The 12211-nt window shown below is 31.2% G+C and overlaps 1 protein-coding gene across 2 annotated transcripts; it reads left to right on the plus strand.

The window, feature by feature from the left end:
* The first annotated feature begins 7148 nt into the window (after positions 1-7148).
* LOC114715451 (protein ETHYLENE INSENSITIVE 3-like) lies at positions 7149-10406 on the plus strand. 2 transcript variants are annotated; one of them, XM_028900652.1, is made up of 2 exons: positions 7149-7378; positions 8120-10406. In XM_028900652.1, exon 2 carries the CDS (start codon positions 8182-8184, stop codon positions 10069-10071), a length of 1890 nt encoding a protein of 629 aa, XP_028756485.1. In that variant the 5' UTR covers positions 7149-7378; positions 8120-8181; the 3' UTR covers positions 10072-10406. The 2 variants fall into 2 exon arrangements, with proteins under 2 accessions (XP_028756485.1, XP_028757192.1); XM_028901359.1 differs by lacking the exon at positions 7149-7378 and adding an exon at positions 7521-7556.
* The last annotated feature ends 1805 nt before the right edge of the window (positions 10407-12211 follow it).

Here is a 12211-nt window from a genome sequence, read left to right on the forward strand (position 1 = left end):
TTTTATTTGAAGACTTTGTTAGTAGACGATTTGTAAATATATTTATAAGAATTTTTAGAGTCTAAAAGTATGCCCGAGCCTTGACCTGAAATAAGCATTTTTGGATCCAAGGCATTTTGCAATAATATTTGGCTTTGTGCATTTTCTTTCTCTTTTTTGTACTTGGATTCTGTGTAATTTATTTGCCATTTGTGTTTTGTTTATAGCCTTGAATGCTGAATGTAATATTTCTAGGATTAGATTGAACTCATCCATAGACTACACTGCAATAGTGTTACGGTGCCATCAATACAAATTTTGTCCAAAGAATTGGCTTTCAAACATCATGGCAGGAAAATTGAAACAGAGTGTACGATGTGTCTTTTTTTTAATTAAATCTTTAATTTTGCTTTGTTAACTTTTGCACAGAGACTAGCAATACTAATAGAGTAAAGTTACAAGAGTTCATGCTGCTAAAAGAGCAATATTAAATTATTTAATTAAGAAAAAAAATATAAGTACCAAATTAATAATTAAAAAGAAAATATACGTATTTTTAATATGGTTTTTCTTTATTTGAATAAGAGCATTCCTCACCCTATCACATGCAATGTTGCCGGCTGTTAATATCATACTCAGTTTGCTGGCCCCAAAAAAAAAAAAACCAACATAAGCCCAGGCCAATGAACTCATGCCTACTTTTAAAAGTCATTTAACTCAATATCTAACAATATTTTGTACTAACCAATCAGACAAACCAATATTCAAATTCTCATTAAAAGATATACTTATATTTAGTATCTGATAATATTTTGAATAAGATTATTTCTAATAAGATGATACTTATACTGCCATACATAGCAGAAAAAGTATTTTTCACAAAAAAAAAATTTGTTATTACCTTATTCTTTTTTACTCTCTCTTTTACATCAACATGCAATAGCAGCATTTGAATTCACAATCTCAAGCTCGAAAAAACCATTATGTCTTAGTGGATACATTTAGACAGATTTTTATCAATCTGAAGAGGTTCATGTTCAAATTAATTAGTTCATGCACTAATTTATTAAGACATTTCTAATGTCTTGGGTCGCACTATGTCACTTCAGGCACGCAACGTTTCAAAACTTTAATTACAAACAATAAATCAAGTTACTCCTTAAATACTATTTATTAGACAAATCTGAACCTAAAATCCTGTGCATGTACTGTGGTTTTATTGCATAATATGCGTGTTGTTAGTGTGTATATATGAACAAGAGTAAAATAGGCTTCCATGCACTTTATTTTATCTTAATTGTAAAAATCTCCTTTCTATTTTTAAAACTTATCTAGACATTTAAAATTAAAATTTATACGGCAAAGACATCCCCTCTAATTTTAAGATTTAATTTTGATATACCCAATCGTTAGTTTGGCATTAATTTTTATATTTTGAACCAAAAAAATCCCTACTTTACATGAATGTTGTTCAAAAATCAATTAAGTAATCAAAAAATTAATTCAATGCATGCATTTTTTTTAATTTTTCAAATCATATTCTCAATTTGTTTTGCTATTTAAAATTATTTATTGTAATTTGTTTTGAATTTGGTTTAAATTGTAAATAATTATTGACTACAAGAATTTTTACCTTCAGAGATTACAAATTTCATACTTAAATATTAACACATTATTTTACTTTTTAATTTATGTTATGTTGTTGGTTTATATAATCACAGCGAGCAAAATAATTTGCTTATATTGCACAAAGATACATTATATTTTTCAAACTTATGGATAATTTTCATGCAATAAATGGTAAATTATACAACTTTTTATTAAGTTTCACTAATTAATTCAAGAATATTTTTAAAATTTTCAAAATATTGACAAATTTCTCTTAAGAAATTCTTCCTTTTTTTTTTTGACCTGGATCTCTTGAGAGATTCACGTACATGCACGTACAGATGTACTGGTTAATTGATAACGGATCTTGTTCTTCAGTTCTTAGATTGTAGTACGGCACTGTTTCCCCTGAGGTCCGTACCGTTACAAAATTTTATTGTACGAAGCAATTCTCTAGTACTCCTATTTATTAGTACCCCGTAATCTGACCGTAAAATCTTTTGCGTTTATTATGATTTTATTACATGTTACGCATATAGATCCCTCTTATCCTTATTATAGTATTCATTTTAAAAGAAATTTTTATTTTTTTTATAAGAACTTTTGATAGTCTAGTGGCTATTAAATACTACTCTGATCTTATTTATATGGTATAGAAAATATTTTTTTAGTTATATTTATAAGGTAGTGAAAAAAAATTTGTATGGATACATAATTTTATTCTTTATTTATTATTATGTTTACATGAGATATAATGTACATTAAATATGGATAAAATTAAAAATTAATTAAATTTTAAATGAGAGTAAATAAAGTTTAAAGTTTTTATTAGTATGTGTAATGTATGTTAAAAGTAACTTATAAATAAAATCAGAGGAGTATATTTTTTCCATATATACCCATATTTAATGAGGTTAATGAGAGAATAAAAATTGATATGATGCTAGAATATAGTGTAATTGAAAAAAAATAGTGTAATTAATGAAGGTAATGTTGGAAATCCAAATTTAATGTTTTTAACTTTAACTAATTTTATTAGTATGTTTAAATTAGCTAGCACGCATGGATCAAGTTTATGAAAATATCACATTGGTCAAAATAGTGATTTAAAGGTAAGTGATAAATAATCTTGGTTAAATCAAAGTTAGCTCAATCATAATCAAAATAATACTCCTCCAGTCCTTAATATAGGATCTGTTTAACTGATTTGATTAGATTAAGAAAGTTAAGTGAGTTAGTTAATTATAATAAATGTGACACATTTTTCCTAAAATACCATAATCATCTTTCTTAATACCCCTTCTTCTTCTTGTACTTGATTATGGTTGAAGGGGTGTCCATAAGAATAATTTAGAAAAAATTGATAAATATGATAAATGGGTCTTATATTTAGGACCAAAACCAACTCAACAATTAGGTCCTATATTAAAGACTGGAGGAGTATAATTTTACAAAAAATGCAAAAATATTATATATAACTATAAAAATGTAATAGTAATTTACAAGTTAATAAAGCATATAAATCAGATATAATCTGATAAAATTACTAAATCATAAATACAACGAACCATTCTTTTAAGCTCAAAATGGCATCGTCTTAGGCTCAGAAAGAACATCGGGTCTTCTGTTCAAATTGATGTTAATAAGGTCTATGATTTGGTCCAAATTAAACAGTACATCATGAGAAATTGAGAATTAATATAAAGCGCCCTCAACTATAAGAATGCAAAAAGATGGAATAGAAATGTGAAGAGAAAGGCACTTAAATAAACGCATTTAATAATTAAAAGTTAATGAGAATAGAAGTGTTCAGAAACTCCCATAGAAGAGTGAAATCAGAGGAAGAGACGTGTCCGGTGGATCTATGATTAGGCGTTCTGTGATACCAACTGAGAATGTAATAAAACAAAATACTGTTCTGCTTTTTAATATAAAACCTATTTAACTTATTTAATTAGATTAAAAAAATTTAAGTAAATTAGTTAATTATAAAAAATATGATATATTTTTCTAAAACACCATAATTATCTTCCTTAATATCCCACTCCCTCTTCTATTTAATTACGGTTGAGGGAGTATCTCTATAAAGATAATTTAGAAAAAATTGATAAATATGAAAAATATATCTTATATTTATGACCAAAATTAATTCAACAATTAAGTCCTATATTGAATACTGGAGGAGTAAATCATAAGTTTTGTTAAACATTGATTACGTACACCGATGCACTCAAATTTAATTGGTAATTGTGAATTTTATTTAAATAAATTGTAGGATCTTGTTTATTAAACCTGTATTTGGGAGTTCAATTCCAATTTTTGTGTGCGAGCAATATGATTGGAAGATGTCTGTCCTTTGTTTTCAATATTAAATAAACGATTAATTATTCTTTATTAATTGTAGAGGACATTCTTAGTGGCTTACCAAAGTATTTATAAAAATTAATAAGGAGGGGTCTTTGGCCTAAAACCATGAACATTAAATGCAAGAAAAAATTAATATGCAAATCTATCTCATTTTTAATCATATTTTTGTAGTTTTTTTTCAATTTTTAGTGGGTCTTTACAGTGTTCTCAAATATTGGCATTGGTTTTTAAGGAAGAATCCCACAAAAAAGTTTAAAGTTACTAAATCCCTAATTAAGTGTAATAACGACACTTTAGTAGGTCTTAGTAATGCCAAACTTGCAAATAACAAAATATTTTCTACAAATTTTTTATTTGGGATTTACTAATTTTAAACCTCTTTTTGTGGGATTCTATCTAGTTTTTATACTCATAATTAATTAATTTGCAATAAAAATAAAGTTAGTAGCTAATAACATGGCTTTCACACAATAGACGCCTGGATTGATTTTGCCCCAATTTAAATAAAATTAAGGCAACCATATTACAGATTTTCTTTTTTGGGTCAGAAACCATATTACAGATTATATATAGATGTAAAAAAAATTATGAGCATAATAATTTTTTAATGTTGATAATAAATATATTTTATTTCGTCATTTTATTTTTAAAAAAATTATTTCTTATTTTATATTTCATGTCAACTTACAATCTTATATATTGGACAGTCAACATCTACGCTTGTCATAATTAACGGATTATAAGTATAAATATTAATGCCTATAATTAAAAAATTGTAAGAACATAATAACAATTAAAAAACTATAGAGATCTGAATTGATGTTACAAGGACTAAAAAATTAATGTTTTAAAAATATAATTATAAAAAATATAAGCAAGTCTAATTGATAAGAACACAAATCACATTTTGGAAAGACAATATCTTAATGAGTCGTGGAAATCTAATCCATCCACATCTTTTTAGGGGAATAAAGGTTAAGAGATTTCATGCTTTTGGGTTGACACTATGAAGGTAATGCTTGACTTAAGTCAACACTATTTTTGGAAAAGAATTATCCATATTTATATTTTTAAAAAATTCAAATAAAACATTTGCACTTTAACCTAAATGCTATTTATAATTACTACTGACTCCAATCCTTAATATAAGAGTTACTTGACTAATGTAAGTAGATTAAAAAAATTAGTTGTATTAGTTGTTTATAATAAATAGGTGTTGTCTTTTTTAAACTATCATTGCTAATAATGCGTATTACCTAAAATTATCATTTGATGAAACATTTAATATGTGCAACTACTATAATGACTACCTTGAAAAAAATAGATAAATATAAGAGATAAAGTGGATTAAAATTTTATATTTATGATCAAATTAAATGTCAAACTAATTCTTATATTAAAAATCGGAGGTGGTGTAAGTTAAACTAATTAACAGCAATGTCGTACTCTACTTTTTTTTTTTTTGGTTATAAGGAAAAATTAATCATTTAATTCTTATAGTTTTAACCTGTCTATAACATAATTCCTAAACTTTTTTCAACTCAACGCAACTCAATTATTATAGTTTAACCATGTAAAAAATAATTTCCCATATATCAAAAAGTAAAATTATATATTTCATGAAGTTTAGGAACTAAAACTTTAAACTACAGAGACTAAATTGATTTAAACAACGAATCAAAATTATATAAAATAAGTTATAACGAGTTAAAGTCTAGAAATTGAATTACAAGTAATTGTCTTAAATTTTTAATTTTAAAATTAATAAGAAAATTAAAAATGATGATGATACAATGGTGATAAGAAATTAAGGATAATTAGTAAGTTAATAAACGATAAAAGAATAATAAAATGGTAATGCTCATATATTTTATTTTAATATAACGTACCAATTGATGACTTGATTTTAGGGAAAATCACAAAAAAAGATCTTAAAAATAGAAAAATTACAAATAGGAATCTGTTATAATATTAATATTAGTTTTGACAATAATTGATAAATAAATAAGAGCAATTTTTGTGAACTGGTCCCTGTATGTAATTTTTCAGTTTTAAGATTTTTTTTGTGATTTTTTCTTCATTTTATCACTATGAGTGAAAGAAACTCGTCAGGGTAAAAAAAAAAGTCCATAGTATTAAGAAAGTATTTAACCAAAGTTCAAGGAACAAATGTAAATTTCTAAATTTTTAAATCCGCTTTTATATACTGAAAAAGTTTTAAAAAACCAAAAGGAAAAAAGGAAACTTATAAAATTAAGAAGACACAATTGCACGTCTGCACCTTTAATTTTATAAAATTTTATAGTTTGATCCTTTAATATTTTTTTAAAAATATTTTTCAGTTCGTTAATCCTAACATGAGTAGTCTCTAAGTCTCGAATGATTTTTTTTGTGCCAAATAGTATTATTATTTTTAAAATTAAAGTTATTATGTATTGTTATTTTTAAAATTAAAGTTATTATGTCAATATTCTAATGAAACCTTGTATAAGTTTTGTGTGTTAACAGTTTTTGAGTTAGTAAACTGAAAAGATATTTTATAAGAAATATATTGAAATGAAAGCTTGTGTAAATTTAAAGAATTAAAAATGCATTTTTGTCTATTAAAAAATATCTTTTATTTCTTATCATATACTCCTCCGGTTTTAATATAAGACCTAATTATTGAGTTTATTTTGATATTAAATATAAGATTTATTTCTTATATTTATCAATTTTCTCTAAATTACCCCTATGGATACTCCCTCAATCATAATCAAGTAAAAGAGGTAGAAGGCTATTAAGAAAGATGATTATGGTGTTTTAGGACAAACATGTGATATTTCTTATAATTAACTTACATACCTAACTGTTTTAATCTAATCAAATTAATTAAATAAGTTTTATAGTAAGGACTACACATGCTACTGGCAGTTCGTTAAAAAAGAAAGTCGCGTATTCTTTTTCAGGTTGAAACACAAAATCGCGTGTTTTTACAAAACTGGAATGGAACGCGTATAATAAATTTCACAGCAATGAATGCAGAAACGAATGGGTACGTCCCTAAGGCAGGAGATGGATAAGAACCTAACATGAACGTGAATGAATGGATTGATTGATTGATATATAAATATCCCACCATTTTTCACATTCCTCAAATTTGGGTTTACCCCACCAATGCCCCCACCCTCCACTTTCTCTCTCATGTTCATCAAGCAGAGCCAGGGGGCCACCTCCCACTTATAAAGCAATAAAACCAGCATCATCCTCACTTCTCTCTTCCTTTTCTCTCCCCCCCCCCCCCCTCTTTTCGCATCTTCCTTCTTCTGAAGAAGAGCAACTCTCAGAAACCCGCCTTCTTCTTTTTTTCTCTTGTTCTTCTACTACGGTTGACTTTTTCTGACTGCAGAAGAGGAGAAAGTCCCAGTTTTTTTGGGATCTTTTGGTGAGATTCCCTTGCCTGCTTTTGCTTGTCTGCTTCCTTTTTATCTGTTTGTTGTGTTGTTTCTTTCGTGTTAGCCTGTGATTGTTCAATCCGATCTGTGGAGTTCTTTTAAGGTTTATGGTTTTTGAATTGAAGCTGATTATGTTGCCTGGTGGATCTGCACGAGTCTTTATAATGGGTTAGTTTATCTTTTGCTATATTTATGATCTAAATCGCTTTTTTAACTCGCTTGTTGGTTGTCTGAGTGATTGAGTTGGTCTTAGATCCTGTTTTGAAAGCCTGCTTGGAAAGTTTCCTGGAAAGTTTTGCTTCTATCCTTTTATATTCTTGATGAAGCTTTGATTCCTCTCTTGGCTGCTTTCTTTTGATGATTGTTTGAGAGAATATCGATCTGAAATTTGAGTTTCCTTTCCATAAATCACCATATGAGTGACTGTGGACGCTTTTGTTCTCATGGTTTACATGTGGAGGGTTTAGATCTGTGCAATCAATTAAGCCCTGATTGCTTGGTTAATGTGTGTTCGAAGTGAAAAGAATTTAGACGTAGTCCTGTTAATATTATTTTTTTGGTGATCAGGAAATTTTACCCAATATCTAAGATTCCCTTGTTAGAAATTAAAGAAGAGTCTATTGATGAAAATCCTACGGCTAAAACACTCTATTCAAATGGAGAGTATTTGATTTGTTTGGTTTTACTGTGATTAATTAATGATATGATCTTTGCTTCATGACTTTGGACAGGTGTAAAGCTATTCAAGGTTGAGGTATTGTGGAATCTGATCTGTGTATAAAAGAAGGGAAAGATGATGATGTTTGAAGAGATGGGGTTTTGTGGTGATTCGGATATGTATTCTGCTCCCACTGGGGAAGGAGATGTTGTCACCCGGCAGGCTGAACCAGAGGTGGCTGTTGAAGATGATTACAGTGATGAGGAAATCGATGTGGATGAGCTCGAGAGGAGGATGTGGAGGGACAAGATGCGCCTGAAACGGCTGAAGGAACAAAACAAATCTAGGGAAGGAATAGATGCAGTGAAGCAAAGGCAGTCCCAAGAACAGGCAAGGAGGAAGAAGATGTCAAGGGCTCAAGATGGCATCTTGAAGTACATGCTAAAGATGATGGAGGTTTGCAAGGCTCAAGGATTTGTTTATGGGATAATTCCAGAGAAGGGAAAACCTGTGACTGGGGCATCTGACAATCTCCGCGAATGGTGGAAGGATAAAGTCAGATTTGATAGGAATGGCCCGGCTGCCATCGCCAAATATCAGGCTGATAATGCAGTTCCAGGCAAGAATGATGGATGCAGTTCTCTTGGTCCAACTCCACACACTCTGCAAGAGCTTCAGGACACAACCCTGGGTTCTCTCTTGTCAGCGTTGATGCAGCACTGCGATCCGCCTCAGAGACGGTTTCCTTTGGAGAAGGGAGTTCCTCCACCATGGTGGCCCAGTGGGAATGAAGATTGGTGGCCACAGATCGGTTTACCTAAAGATCAAGGCCCTCCACCATACAAGAAGCCACATGATCTCAAGAAGGCATGGAAAGTAGGTGTTTTAACTGCTGTCATAAAGCACATGTCTCCTGATATTGCCAAGATTCGCAGGCTAGTCAGGCAGTCCAAATGCCTTCAAGATAAAATGACAGCCAAGGAAAGCGCGACCTGGCTTGCCATCATCAACCAGGAGGAGGCTTTGGCAAGAGAACTATACCCTGATTATTGCCCTCCATTATCCTCAGCTGGAGGTAGTGGATCTTTGGTAATCAATGATTGCAGTGAGTATGATGTTGAAGGAGCCGAGGAAGAGCCAAATTTTGATGTGGAGGACCAGAAGCCTGAAAATCTTAATCCATCCAATCTTGGGATGGATAGAATGAGGGGAAGACTGCCAGTTCAGCAACCTTCTTTTCCCATCAAGGGAGAGATTGTTACAAACTTGGATTTCCTTGGGAAGAGGAAGGCTCCCAATGACTTTAACATGATGATCGATCATAAAGTCTACACATGTGAGCACCCTCAATGCCCTTACAATGATGTTCGCCTTGCTTTCGCTGATAGGACATCTCGGGACAATCATCAATTGAATTGCCCATGTCGAGGCACTTCCTCAGATTTTGGTGGGTCAAATTTCCATGTTAATGAGGTGAAGCCAGTTATCTTCCCTCAATCTTTTGCCCAACCCAAGACTACTGTTCAGTCTGTTAATTTCACTGCCTCTTCACTAAATCTATCAGGACTTGGGGTCCCTGAAGATGGCCAGAAGATGATTACTGACCTTATGTCAGTCTATGATGCGAATGTTCAAGGAAGCAAGAACATAAGTTCTGGTAGCCGTGTAACTGTGGAAAACCAGAACCTTCCCCAATCCAACGTTCAGCATCAACAAAACAATTTCTTCCCTAATCAGGGAGTTATTATGGATGGGAACTTCTTTGAAGACTCCAACATGTCCAATAATCAGCAGATGTTTGCTCGCAAGGAAGGTTACTTTGACCGGTTCAAGGCCATGAACTCTCCATTTGAAGCCAACAATCATATCAGCAACAGCAGTAATAACTCCAATTTCAATTTAATGTTTGGGTCCCCCTGTGATTTGGCATCTTTTGATTTTAAGGACGATATGCAAGCAAGCGTAGGAGGCATGGAATCTCTTCAGGAACAGCCAGATTTATCGTCAATATGGTATCCTCAGTGAAAGTGACTTTGAAAGAACTCATGTATCATGGGACTCTTCTATTTTTCCTTTAAATCATGTGAAGTTCCCGTGACTAAGAAAAGGTAGTTCACTGCATTTTTCTTCACGTGTAATCCATGTAGGTTTTGGCCCCAAAAAAAAGAAGAAAAAGAGTCCTTGTAGGTCTAGATATTATTGTTCTGTGCTTGGCAGGTCTGTTACATGGGGTTAATAAACAATGGAATCTCCTATTTTGTAACCCTATATTTTGTGTGTTTTATCAGTGTAGCCCTGTTGTCAGTAATATTTTATGTATGAATGTGATATAAATAAGTTTATAGTCTCTCTAATTTTCAGTTCCACCATAGTCATGGCCTGAATATCTGCCTGCTACCAAAGCATATTTTTGTGCAAGTTAAATCCTGTGTGAGCCTGAACTATCTGTTATTGTCAAATTATTACTTAGTGGGCTCCATTATGCTACAAGACGTTCTTCATTATTTGAAAGCTTGTAAATGACTCATTGGTGGACTCTACTATTTGGTGGATTCACTTGTTTGAATGTGAAGATTGTGAATAGTGTTTTGTGACACATGATTCAATGAACTCTACCCTTTTTCTCTTGACAACGATCTGATATTATTCCATACCACCGATAGTTTCATATTCAAGTATTATCAGGTCTTAAAATAAAATATACTTGTTCTCCAACATAGCCTTGTTTTTTTTTTTTCCATATGCAAGACTTAAATCTGAGATTTTACTTGAGAAATTTTTGGGTAGGAAAGATAGGTTGAAGAAGAGTTTGTCCTGATATGAAATGCTTCCACCCCTTTTTTTTTTTGGTTGAGCTTATCGTTAGGCATGTGAAATGGACCCCAGAAACAGATGGAGGAATGGGAGATGCCAAGTTAAGAGCTGTTCAATTGCGTGATGAAGTTGAAAACTAGTTAGTGTTTGGGGGTGGTGGGGTCTTTTTCTGTGAGGGACTGGTCTTTGTCTTTTACAAAAGTCTCTGGTCAATGATCCAGCAAGCTTTTTTAATGTCTTTTCCTCTCTAACTTTGTTGAAATGAAAGTGGCTTGTCCATGAGAGGCCATGGAAAATGATGGCCCCCTTCTTCTTTCTCTCTTATTGCCCAAGGCGGCTGCAATTTTCTCTCTTCATATCAGGGTTAGTTTCCTTCCCCCGCCCCACGTGTCTCTGTTCCATTCTTTTCCTTTTTTTACCATGAGATTCTCCCAATTAGGATGCCTTTTTTTTTCCCCCATTTTTGACGTGAGAGGATCTCACAGAGGTTCTAACCGGACGGGGCCAAATGAAAGAACATAACGTAGGACTTTTTTGGAGTTTCGTTCAAAACGGATTTTTAAACAAGTTCATGTAAGTTGAAACAAAACTCTTTTCATATAGTTACCTCGTATTCCGTAAATCACATTTGAAAAGCTACTTATAAATTAATTTAAATAAGCCCATAGAGTCATCAGGGATTATCACTCAAATTATGAGTATTTACTGCTCACATAATGTAAATTTACAATTAAAAAATATCTAACACTATTCATTACTCAAATACTATCTCCGGTCCTTAATATAAAATCCTGTTTGACTTTTATTTTGATCCTAAATATAAGACTCCAATCCACTTTATCTCTCATATATATACATTTTTTTTCAAAGTAGCCCTTCTAGTAATGATAATTCTAGTCAATATACTTGATTAGCAAGGATATTTTAAGAAAGACAGTATCTATTTAGGACAAATAACTAACTCAACTTACTTTCTTAATCTCCTCAAATTAGTCAACTGGCTCTTATAATTAGGACCGGAGGTAGTAATAAAAATTTACAAGTAGAATAATAGGTATTTACCATTAGAATATATGCCTAAACTTGAACATATGCCTTTTTTATTGCATATTGGATCAACCTTTTTGTTAATTACCGGGTCAAACTTTTATTAATATGCACTGATCATTTTTATTCAAAGATGTCCCTTTCGTGGTGTTTAATACATAATGGCATTCTAAATTAGTGCCATTTAATTATAACATAGAAAAATATTATAATATGTGAGATGAGTGGATTTAAGATTATAATATATTAAGTGCTTCCATGTGCATATTGATATATAAGAATTATAGCTCGCATGTGCATATTG

The sequence above is a fragment of the Neltuma alba genome, unplaced genomic scaffold (assembly GCF_004799145.2).
Source record: "Neltuma alba isolate B1F8T4 unplaced genomic scaffold, ASM479914v2 tig00000105_pilon, whole genome shotgun sequence".
NCBI lineage: Eukaryota > Viridiplantae > Streptophyta > Magnoliopsida > Fabales > Fabaceae > Neltuma > Neltuma alba.